The 12,429-nt window shown below is 35.8% G+C and overlaps 1 protein-coding gene across 1 annotated transcript; it reads left to right on the top strand.

The window, feature by feature from the left end:
• The first annotated feature begins 317 nt into the window (after positions 1–317).
• On the top strand, positions 318–11,828 carry LOC104893685 (mitogen-activated protein kinase 9). Its single transcript, XM_010679816.4, has 11 exons — positions 318–1,019; positions 1,854–2,262; positions 2,350–2,477; positions 2,590–2,649; positions 3,749–3,898; positions 4,131–4,286; positions 5,055–5,195; positions 5,292–5,365; positions 10,765–10,866; positions 11,099–11,330; positions 11,439–11,828. Exons 1-11 carry the CDS (start codon positions 732–734, stop codon positions 11,511–11,513), a joined length of 1,815 nt encoding a protein of 604 aa, XP_010678118.1. The 5' UTR covers positions 318–731; the 3' UTR covers positions 11,514–11,828.
• Positions 11,829–12,429: the final 601 nt, after the last annotated feature.

Raw genomic sequence — 12,429 nt, 5'->3', positions numbered from 1 at the left:
TGGTGGGTGATGTGTTGGGTGGTAGGGTGATGCTGAATATGTGGTGGTGAAAAAGAAAAAGAAAAAAAATGCGCAGATCCCTAACCTACTAGGACCAATTTCAACAAAAATGATGTATAGTTGGGATCGACTCATACAACTTAAATTATGAAACATCTATATACAACTCATTCAATTGGCTAGATGACAACATGATCGACTTATCTTTCCTTTGTTTTATTTTCCCAACACTTTGGTTACTCTAGAAATCAATAACATGCTCCATAAAATATCCAACAAATAGCCAGCAATGGCATCACGTAGACTTCCTTCCTAGTTTCTCCCTCCGCCGTACTAATAATTGTTAGTCCACAACCCAGACATGAACTAATCAATAACATCAACCCCATTATCACAAGTTAAGTCATCCACGTTAAATCCATCTAACTATTATAATTACAATAAACAAACAAATAAAACCCAGAGTAGAAAATGACATTACATAATTCCTCATATTAAAAACAAAAAATACGACCAATTCTGAGCTGAACCCGGCGGATATTTCTCTTGATTCTCTCTCTCCTCTTTCAGACTCACCTTCTTCTCTTTCTTCGTCTCCGCCCACTTCGGTGAAGAAAAAAAAGATAATCCATTGGATGAGAATAATAAGAATAGATTCACAAATTACATTAAAATAAAAAAAAAAATAAAAAAGAGAGAAGGTGGGTAAGAATAAAAATTAAAATTGTTATATGGGTGGGAGTGGAACTTTGGTGGATGGGGTTCGTCGATGGTTTCAGCGTCGAAAATTAGATGATGCTAATATCAGCAGCAGCAATAATAGTAGTAGTAATAGTAGTAGTAGTAGCACCAAAATTCGTGGACAAGTGTCTGTAATTCCCGAATTAAACGCGCAACAAGAAGAGAAAGGGGACCTCATTATTGAAACTGATTTTGACATTTCTGGGTTGAAACTCATCAGAGTTCCTAAACGTGCCCACATTTCTCGTTTCCCTCCTCCCATGGATCCTCAAAAAAAGGTTCTTTTTTTTTGATTTTATGGATGTTGTTTTGTTTGATCTTTTTTAATTGGATTTCTGAATTGTTGCAAGTTTGGTTGGTTAGAGATTTTGATGTTCTTCTTTCACTTTTTATAAGAATTGGTTAAGTTGTGTTTCCAAAGTTCTATTTATTTTCTTGACTTGATTGAGGTAATGTGTGTTTTTGGTTTAATAGGTTTGATTTGGATTTGTGAATTGTTGCATGTTTGACTGGGTAGAGATTTTGATCTTCTTTCACTTTGGATAAGAATTGGTTAATTTGTGTGTTTCCAAATTTTATTTATTTTCTAGATTTGATCGAGTTAATGGGGTGTTTTTGGTTTAATGGGTTTGATTTGTATTTGTGAATTGTTACAAGTTAGAGATTTTGATGTTTTTCTTTCCCTTTTGATAATTTGAGTGTTTTGTTCGAGGTCTTTCAAACAGTTTTATGATGGGACATTTTACGTTGCCTTGGTGGGATGTAAGATAATTTTTGCTATTATTTCCCTTTGCGATTAAAAAGTAATACATTAAGCATTGAGGTGAAATCTACAACAAACGATGTATCTCATAAAAAGCCATGTGGTGGCCAGTGGGAAGAAGGGTACTTTTGGTTTAGTCAGGAACACCCATGTCAGGATAGTAGGAGAAAAGCTACAATATACCATTTGCTGTTTTAGGTCTATACATTATTCTTGAAATGACATAAACTAGGAGGTGGTACATTTTTCTGGATGGGCACAGAATTCCATAGATTTATATCCTGTGCATTTTTCTGATTTTCTCTGATTAATTTCATGTTACTGAAATGTGCTCTTCGATATTGTTTAGAATGCAGTGGAAAATGAGTTCTTTACAGAGTATGGAGAGGCAAGCCGTTATCAAGTTCAAGAAATTATTGGAAAAGGAAGTTATGGTATCGTTGGTTCAGCTGTTGATACCCAGACAGGAGAGAAGGTAGCAATTAAGAAGATCAACGATGTCTTTGAGCATGTTTCTGATGCCACCAGGATACTGAGGGAAATTAAGCTCCTACGGCTACTTCGTCATCCTGATGTTGTGGAAATAAAGCACATTATGCTCCCCCCATCTCGAAGAGAATTTAAGGATATCTATGTAGTTTTTGAGCTGATGGAATCTGATCTGCATCAAGTAATTAAGGCGAATGATGATTTAACTCCTGAACATTATCAATTTTTCTTGTATCAGCTTCTACGCGGACTGAAATATATACATACAGGTTTAGCTTGTTTATTCTGTATGTGGAATCAAGACTTGGTTTGTTATCTTGGCAACTGTTGATCAGCTTTTCTCTCATATTCTACAGCAAATGTTTTCCATCGAGATCTAAAGCCTAAAAATATCCTTGCTAATGCGGACTGCAAGCTGAAGATATGTGACTTTGGCCTTGCTCGTGTCTCATTTAATGATGCCCCATCTGCTATCTTTTGGACGGTATCTGACGCAACAAACTTGTCCAAGTTTTACCCCCAGCCTATATATTTTTTCACACTTCTTTCTGTAGAATTGCTCTCTCTTGCTAATAGTGTTAATATATAATGTGAAGGACTATGTTGCAACTAGATGGTATCGTGCTCCAGAACTCTGTGGCTCCTTTTTCTCTAAGGCAAGTTTTCATGTTTGGAACTTCTAGCCTATGCAGTTGGTTATTCCTTCATTGACCTGTGTCGTAAACTGTTCATGAGATCCATTTCAAATTTAGATGCAACTGGATTGCTGTTACTTTTCTGTTAAATTGTGTCTGTGGATATGTTATCCACAGTATTCTTCTATAAAGTGAATAAGTTAACTTTAGATATTAGTTTCCCTCTAAAAGCTTTTTGCATGATATAAAACATCTGTTTATATGTTTTCCCACATCCTTAAGGAGCTTACTGCTAACTAACTATACCATGGACTTTTCAACAATAGCTAATATTATCAACGAGTCAAATCAAGGAATACAGTCAACTAACATTTAATAGGTATTAGCTGTTTGCCGAATTCCCTTTAATATAGAAGGGTGGTGAATAGAATGAAATGGCTCACAGATTCGACACAAAATAGTCCAAAACCTGATTGTTCACTATGCTAATAATTACTTTTGCATTGTTTATGAAATAAGCTGTCCTAGTGAGCTGTCATATATTATGCCGTGAGATTTTTCACCTTGACCCATTAGTAACCAATTAACCTTTACTCATTTTCAACAAAATATATGCTGAGCCTTTATTGTTTTTGCTTCTATTAGTTGCACCATTGATGTGATGTATAGGGAAAACTTCCCTAAGATATCATTCCAATATTCTAATGGTCAAATGAGGCTGTTACCTAAGGCGCACTACCTGGATAGGGAAGGGGGGGGGGGTGGTATGTACACAAGATTTTCTGTATGATTGATACCCCTTTTGGGGACCTTGATTTGGAGGACAATTGCATAGCCTACAGCCTAAGACCTCACATGAAGAAGTAGTAACAGACTCAGTCAGTTATCTAATTAAATAATTGGAAACTGGAGTTCAGAAGTTGCCAATAGATACTCTCTCAACTTTGTGGGGTTAACTATCATTTGAAATTTATGGCTGAGGAGTGTCTGCAATGCCTATTCCTTTTGATCAATGTTTTCTTCTACATGATTTATCTATACGTATACTCTGGATTGTGCAATATATACATTTTGCACAAGTTGAATGTAACTTCATGTGCGTATCTTTTCATCTGTGCAGTATACACCAGCAATTGATATCTGGAGCATAGGATGTATATTTGCAGAAATGCTCACTGGAAAACCATTATTTCCTGGGAAGAATGTGGTACATCAGTTGGACCTCATGACAGATCTTCTGGGAACTCCTCCCCCTGAAGGTGTTTCAAGGGTTAGTTCTTGCGTTACTGAGTTATTACTCTTTTTTCATTAGTCAGAAAAGACGGAGGATTTTAATTTTTACTTTCTGCTGATTAAACTGTACATGCAATAATGGTTGTTCAAAAAACTTTATGTTGCTACCCCCTTTTTTTTTTCAAGGGATGAAAGCCTAATTAGTCATTTTAAGAATTTTTTTGTCCCTCATGCATGTTTTGGTGACTTCTTCTTTCTGTTATTGATAGATAAGGAATGAGAAGGCTAGAAGATATTTAAGTAGCATGAGGAAGAAGCCACCAATCCCGTTTTCCCAAAAATTCCCAAATGTAGATCCATTGGCTCTTCGCCTCTTAGAGCGCCTTCTTGCATTTGATCCCAAAGACCGCCCAAGTGCTGAAGAGGTATGTAATCTGAACTTTTTTTTTTTTGCTTTGAAATTGCAAGTGTAGAGAGATGTCAAAAAATGACCCAATCCGAAAATTGTCCCAATAAAAAGGATCTTGAACTAGATTTTAACTCAAACCTGAAATTGATACTGCCAGGATGACCCTGTAAATATCTGGGTCAGACTCTGACCTGTTCTAGGCCTATATGTTGAATGAACTGATCAACTACTTTTGTTTGTTAAGTACATTAAGTTTGATTAATTTATAATATTAGTCATTTTGACTGTGATGAAACACACAGGCGTTAGCGAATAAAAAGAAAAGAAAAGAGTTTGAGAATTCTTTCTGTTATGAACCCTCAAAACGGTCTAATAGATGTCCATTGAATATTCTAATATATTATGAACATTCTGAATATAGAATTATATCATCTGTATGGGACAGATTCTACTGTCCAAATACTGTAATTTGTAATTTAGTTAGTCAGGAGTAGCTTTGCTGATTAATATAAGTCTTCATCTTATTTCTGTATACTCTCCTGCATGTAATAAGATGCAATACCAGGTCACGGTTGATCTGAATGCGAAATATCTGGGTCATGCGCATGAATTTGACAACCTAAAACAATTCACCCAAAGAGTAAATAACCTGAACTTGAAGTTTACTGGATCTGAATCCTATCTGACCCATCTGTTCGACTTATCGACAAGCATATCATAGTCAGGAAATGTGATTGACTAGTTTGTTGATTTGTGGGAAATGCTTGTTGTTTGTGTTTGTTAGGCATTAACTGATCCATACTTCTATGGATTGTCGAATGCGGATCGGGAACCTTGCAGCAGCTCACCCATCTCAAAACTGGAATTTGAATTCGAACGTAGGAAACTGGCAAAAGATGATGTTCGAGAGCTAATTTATAGAGAGGTATGGCTTGAAAAGTGGGTATGTTTGATATATAGTAATAGTGATTGGTTTGACTTGATAGTAACCACTACAAATAATTATCCGTGAAGTAAACAGATACTAGAGTACCATCCCCAGATGCTTCAGGAATATCTTTGTGGCCAGGAACAAACTAGCTTCATGTATCCTAGGTATGTTTGTGTTTTTCTTGTTTCTATAATTATATCTTAGTCTTGTCTCCAGGAATTGTAAGCTTCATGACTTCATCTGACTATGAGTTTCTTTATACTGGGTCTTTAGTGTTGCTGACTTGCGAATTGTAATTGCTTGAATCTCAAAATTTATCTGCGTATTCCTTTCAAGAAAAAAAAAGATTAGCTGCATATTGATAAATTTTGTACACTTAACATTTCTCCATCATTTTCAGTCATGGTCATGATTTTTTTTCTTTCTGGTTGTGAAGTCTTGATTCTTTGCCTATTACTTTATAGGTTGAATGTTTATAAGTTCTGTTAGACATACATTGAAATGAATGTGTTGTTTTAGCTGCACTTCACTTGATGAATACCAAAGTATTACAATTATTATCTGATATTGTCAAATTGACATCATGACCTTTAGTCTATTCTTTTTTTTCTTTTCCTTTTCTATGTGTATCCTTTTTGTGTTTCAAATGTTTCATGCTACAACATTCAGGCCATTCATTTTAAGCCAAAGTTATAGCATTTAATCATCAGAAGCCTTTTTGTGCGATAACTTATGAGACTGACATACTATCTATAGGAGCAAAAGAAGAACTAGACACTGATTTATATGTAACTCTCTAACTCAAGTTTCTTTTGGGGCTTTTGGTTTAATGCAAGAAAAAAAAAAGCAACAAAGGATAGGCTCCTAAATCTTATTTTTAGGAGGAACTCTTGAAGTTGTGGTTCAACATTTCCACACAAAATCACAGTTTTGTGCATTTCATAATTCACAATTCTATAACAAGCTCGAAGCTCACTATTTCATTCAACAAAGAACACACTCCTACATCCTAATAGCTTTAGGATAAGATAGTACAAGGTTCAGCCCAAATACAAAGGAAAGCATAAAAAATTCTAAAGTAGCTACTGCAGTTTTTCAGATCAGCACACCTCCAAAAGTAGGCTCTTTCTTCTAATTGGATGGCTTAAACAACATGAAATAGGAACCTTTGGTACACTCGAAGATTGCTCAAACCAATGCTCTTTTTCCCTCATTAGACCAGAAAGCCTGCTGGCCGGAAGAGAAATATAACCTGGCTGCAACACGCCATTTCTCACAGCACTGTTAAAGAGGTTCCTCCTTGAATGGATAAGCCAGCATGCAGCTCAAACAGCCACCTTAAAGGTATGGCCGTATGGGTGGTCACCTGCTTGCTTAAGCTGCTAGCTTAGATGTCTTAATACTAAGTAAAGACATTTAGCTCAGAGAAATCAGCTTACAAGTACAACCATGCAAAACCGAAAAAACCAAATAGCTAAAACCTGATTTTCCAACTATTTTCTAACCTTTTAGATTGATGAGAAGATTTAAATGCTATCACATAGTAACTGATTTTATATCGCACTCTAGAAATCGTTGGGTCTAGTTCTTGCATCATTAATTAAGAAACATACATGAAAGATTGGAGAAGGTAGTTAAGACTAGCAGAGTGTTTACTAAGAAGAGCATGAATAAGGATGCTAGGAGTTGAAGGATGCAATTCAAAAGTTTAAAAGAGAGGGGAGCGGGAAGAAGGGGATCGACAAACCTTAACCTTTTTCAAGATGGAAGGGACAAATTCCAGCTTTGATGTATGTTTCTTAATTAATCAACAATAACTTTTTACAAAACATGAATGTGGTATTTATTATCATGCTATTATTGTAATGTAAACAATTAGGTAAAAAATGGGGAAAGAACCTCCTATTCTCCCTCTCCTTTGCCATCACCACCTTCAAACCGAACTTAGCCAATCAATTTGACAAATCCCTGCAACCACCTAGTTGCCGCCCTCTTTCAGTAGTTTCTCTGCCTGCCATATTCCCACCTCCACAATGACCCAAACCATTTTTACCATAGACACTACCATCACCACCATGAACGACTCTATTCGGCTCTTAACTGCATCCACTTCCAATACCTCAAGCCCCTGTTCGATTCAACACAAAAGGAACAACCAAGGTAGGGGAATGGATTCAAATTAAGCCATTTCATTCATTGTTTGGTTCATTGCAAGATTTTGAAGGAAAGGTAATCATGGTATCCATAAATGCTCAAATCAGTTCGGTTCACTCGTATTGGAACGGTTTTCAACATTGGCAAACCAAATTTGACCATTCTACATGGTAGATTTTAGTATATGCCAATATTTCAGACCAACCGACCGTGACAAGACAATTCGCCCGCATTTCCCACGTACCAATACTGGACTTTTCAAATTTTTTGCATCTTAGAAATGCCATATGCGGGGGTGAATGACCGCAAAAGATTGCTGGATGATGTTCTCACTCATCCTAACAGCCATCCGTTCCTACTTTAGCAACCCTCCTTTTCCCTTGCCCCTTGGTTGGTTGGATGTCGATGGCTTGCCTTTTTGTGTGTAATGAGAAATTGATGGAGGAGAGAAAGCTATGGAGGAACTAGGAAGATGAGAAATCCAAAGAGAAGCAGCCAAAGTCTTGGCTAGAGGAGACACAAACAAATAGAAATAGAGAGCAAGACAGGCGGGGATGCTGCTGAAAAGAGAAAAGTGGAGGGAAAAGGTGAGTAGGGGCCAATGGAGTTGGGGTTGGGGTCAGTTTGGGCCATGGGTCTCCATTGAAAAGGTTGAAATGATGGGCTGGGGAGAGAGGAAGGGGAAAGGTAGGTGATAATGAAAAGGAGGATATACAAAATTAGGTTTTGGTGGTGATGATGGTCATGGTCTTGGTGAGAGGAAATCAATAAAGAGGAGAGGAAAAGACTGGTGGTGGTGGTAAAGGATTATGATGAGAGATAATAATACGGCTTAATACATTGTCATTTTCTAGAAAAGGTACTTTGATATATACAAAATCTATGTAAATGACAGAAAGCTTAAGATTGTTTGTTCGGTATCATTTTAGGAAGATACCCTCCCACTTGAGAATATTCTTATATAATTGAAAGGTAAGATAAATTTACGACGTCGCACAATTGGGATTATGGTTGTCGATTTTGTAACAGAAGGCCACGTATAACTTGCAGGTTCCTATCAAAATCAATCTAAAATAGTCCTGGCAAGGCTAGTTTTGTCAAATTGTGAACTTCAAAAAACTTGAAGCTTTCACGTTAGCTTATATCTAAACAGAGAAGGGTAAGATGCTTGAGAATGTAAGATTTGTTTCCAATATGTTTCTTTATATATAAGTCATGTAACTACTCACTTTGTATTTGATTTCTTTACTTCTCCTCGCTTCCCCCCAATATGCTCTTTACACTTTCATGGTAGACACATTTTTCAGAAGATGAGTACGTGATTTGGTTATCGATTGTTAACCTATTGAAAAGCTAGATGTGATTGGACTAAGTGGGGTACTTTATATTAAGATTGACAGAAGAAAGTGGGGGTAGTTCTTCAGTTGAATGAGAAAGTGAGTGAGTCTCCAACTTTCTAGTATTGGGAAGAGATGTATTTAGATATTAGTGGACTAGTTCTGAAAATGGAAGTGCAAAGACTCTTTAGGGACGGATCAAATAGGAAAGTGTAAAGAGTATATGTGATAGAGAAAATACAGTTGTTTCTCCATTTTTTCATCGTAAGTTATGAAGATTTGATAAATATTCTCATGCTGTGTCGCATGCAAACATAGACTCAAGAGAGTTTTCCTTATAAGTTTGACCATAATTTTTTATCATCCAGTCCTCTTGACTCTCGAGGTGTGCCAGTTTTAATGCTATGCTTGAGTTTACATCATTTTTTTGTATCCTATTTTATGTAACTTGAAATGTTCATCTCTCTAGGCTATCCCTTAAAGTTCAAATTCATCATTGATGTCTTTTGAAACCATTTTCGCAAATTAAAAATACGACGAGTCCGTGATATGTTGTTTGGATTGTTTTATTTAGTTCATTTATTACTAATGAAAAGAAAGAGGAACTAAAGTTGGTCCTAGCTGTTGCTCTATTCGAATGAACAAGGGCTTTTATCCCACAGGCTTCCTCATGATAGTCTTAACTCTATGTATTTTTATTTACCAGAAATCTAGAATGTGGTCATTTGGCTGCCTTGACCTCTAGGCACCTTCCCAGAAGTTTTTTAAAGAGGCCTTTGCCTCTAGGGATCTTGTGATGATGTCATTGGAGGGAATGGTTGAGTTATGGCTGTTTAATAGAGTACTTTCCCTGCATCAGTTTGGGCCTTGGCTTTATGCCTCAGGCTTTTTCTAGGATTGACTTTACCTCGTGTTAGTGTGATCTGTGTGCTACTTTTAGTTAGACAGAGGACTACTTGTCTTCTTTTGTATAAGATACTTTTTAATGTAAATTATATGTATGCTAATGAGCAGTGAAAAGTATATACATATCTGGTCTATGTGTATTATGTACGCTTCAAATATATGCATCTTTTTTTGAACCTTCTCCAATGTGCTTTCAGTTCCACTATTTATAGGTTTGTTGCTTGATTTGGAGAAATTTTATGGGGTGAAGAAAGGAGTTTGTGCTTACAAATCTTTTTTTCTTATATATCTGACCTCATACGTCCTTTGATCTTGTTAAGGAAAAAGATATATATTATTATCTATACAAATATATTAAAAGGCGTGCGAAAACAAGAAACTGTGCCATATGGCGCTCTCCCTAGGGAGTTTTAGTTCATGTAATCCATGTACACTAAAAAAATTAAGAAAATGCATAGTATCGGGTTTGATCCCAAGGATTCAAGTATATATACTAAAGTTCTAACCACTAGGCTAAGTTGTATTTAGTGTTATTATCATAAAATATTATATTAATAAATGAACTTTTTTCTTACCCGGGGCATAGCCTGGGCCTAATAACTATTAATATATTAAAAGGTGTTCCTAAAGAAGCAATGGTGGACTCTCTCCCTTAGTATGTTTTACTGCATGTAAAAAATTAGTAAATGCGTTATATAAGATTTGATCCCATGACTTCAAGCTTATCTTTGGTGTTATTTTTATATTAAAACATTAATAAATGAAAAATAGGCACAACCCAGACCTAAAAACTTGTGGCCAAATTATTTTGTAGACGGACTATTAGAAAGTATAAGTTAGGCAATCCAATGTTGTGTTGGGATTTTTTTCAACCAAAAACTTCAATTGCATAGTTATGATACTTATAAATAAGAATGCATATATTCCCCTCAAAAAAAAAAATAAGAATGCATATATAAGTTAGGCTGATAGCCTGATAGTTCTTACCGTAAATGAGTCAATATATTTTCCAATGAATCAATAAATTTTTAAACTCGAGGCTGAGTTATTTCTGGTCATTTCTAATTGCTGATTTGCTGGTTTTAATTCATGCTTGTTATTGTTGGAACTTCACTTATCCTGGTGCTACCAAGTTTTTATGACCCCTAATCGCGTTTCTATCACAGTGGAGTTGATCGTTTTAAGAGACAGTTTGCCCATCTCGAGGAACCCTTACGTAAAGGCGAGAAAAATTCACCACTACAGAGGCAGCATGCCTCTTTGCCTAGGTAAATCTCTTTGTAGTTTTGTCAAAGATCTAATCAAATGGCTTTAAGTTATTATATACCCACTAATGCCTCAACTTCCCCCTCCTACCTTCGGAAAGAAAAAGGAAAAGGGATATGAACAAAAGAAAGAAAGAATTATGAACTGGCTTGTCTGCTTTTTGCACCTTATGAACATATTATCTGTCTGGCCCCTGCTGATTTTGTATGTAACTGCTTTGATCCCACTTTCCAGGCAGCGAGTTCCTGCACCTAAAAATGATGAAACTGAAAATTATGACGATATGAACCAAGCAATTCCTCGTACTGTTCTTGAAAGCCCACCCAAGTCGAATACAGATGAATTGGAAAATGAAATGCCTCAAACTGGTCATAACAAATCAAATTATAGTGCGCGCAGCTTGTTGAAGAGTGCCAGTATTAGTGGCTCCAAATGTATTGGGGTGCAATCCAGAAAAGACCCAGAGGTATAGTGTGTCTTCCTCAAATTTGTTGACATGAATTATGGATCTGATTGCGATTTGTAACCTTGTAACCTTTGGTACTGTTATGTTGTAACTCTTTTCTTTTTTCAGGAAGAACCAATTGAGGAAGTGAACGAGGAGACAATCGATGGACTCACCAAAAAAACAACGGCCTTATATACCTGATTAATCAAGATGGGCGTGGATAATCCCCGATTAATCAAGATGGTCATGGATAATAGGGATAGATGTCGTTTTTGAATTCCCAGATTTCTCATGATTCTGAATGAAATCTGTTTGGAAAAAGATTTTGGACAATTCTATTCTAAAGTTTATGGACCCTTATGGGTTCTACGTAGAAATCAACTATTAGACTTCCCATTGTCACCCTTCACAATCTACTGTAATGTTTGCATACGCATTAAAGTGGATGCAACTAACCTAGTTGATGCTGTTTTTTCAAAGGTAATGCCTAACATCTGGGGTTGGAGTTCGTCAAAATATCTTTTTAGCTATTCTATATAACAATTCGTCTTGCATGGACCCGGTTCACACTAAAAATAGTGTGGACCAGGTCCAGGTACGTGACCGGTTAAGAAATACTCAGTTATACACTATATCAAAAATAGATACACTATATGATACATATGTACACTATATCAAAAATAGATACATTATATCATAACTACGTACACTATATCATAACTAGGTACACTATATTGTATAGGAAAATAATTACTTAAATGCATTACAAAAACATACACTATATCAAAAATAGATACACTATATTATACATAGGTACACTATATCATTTTAACGTACACTATATCATTTTAACATATACTATATCATTTTAACATATATATTTCATATTAATATACACTATCCTAAACTCACGTGATATGGATCGGGTGCACACTAATTAGTGTGCACCGGGTTCATATTAGTTTTTTTATCTATCTAAACTATAAAAATAAATCATACTAAATTGAAGGGGTTAAAAGGGGGAATTTTTTTCTTTCATAATTTCCTTTCCTTTATTTGCTGGGTTGGGGGAGGCGGTTTTTATTGGGAATGAATTCATATCTCGTTATTTCGAAAT

The sequence above is a fragment of the Beta vulgaris genome, chromosome 5, assembly GCF_026745355.1.
Source record: "Beta vulgaris subsp. vulgaris cultivar EL10 chromosome 5, EL10.2, whole genome shotgun sequence".
In the NCBI taxonomy this organism is placed as follows: domain Eukaryota; kingdom Viridiplantae; phylum Streptophyta; class Magnoliopsida; order Caryophyllales; family Amaranthaceae; genus Beta; species Beta vulgaris.
This window is presented reverse-complemented; position numbering and strand designations above follow the sequence as displayed.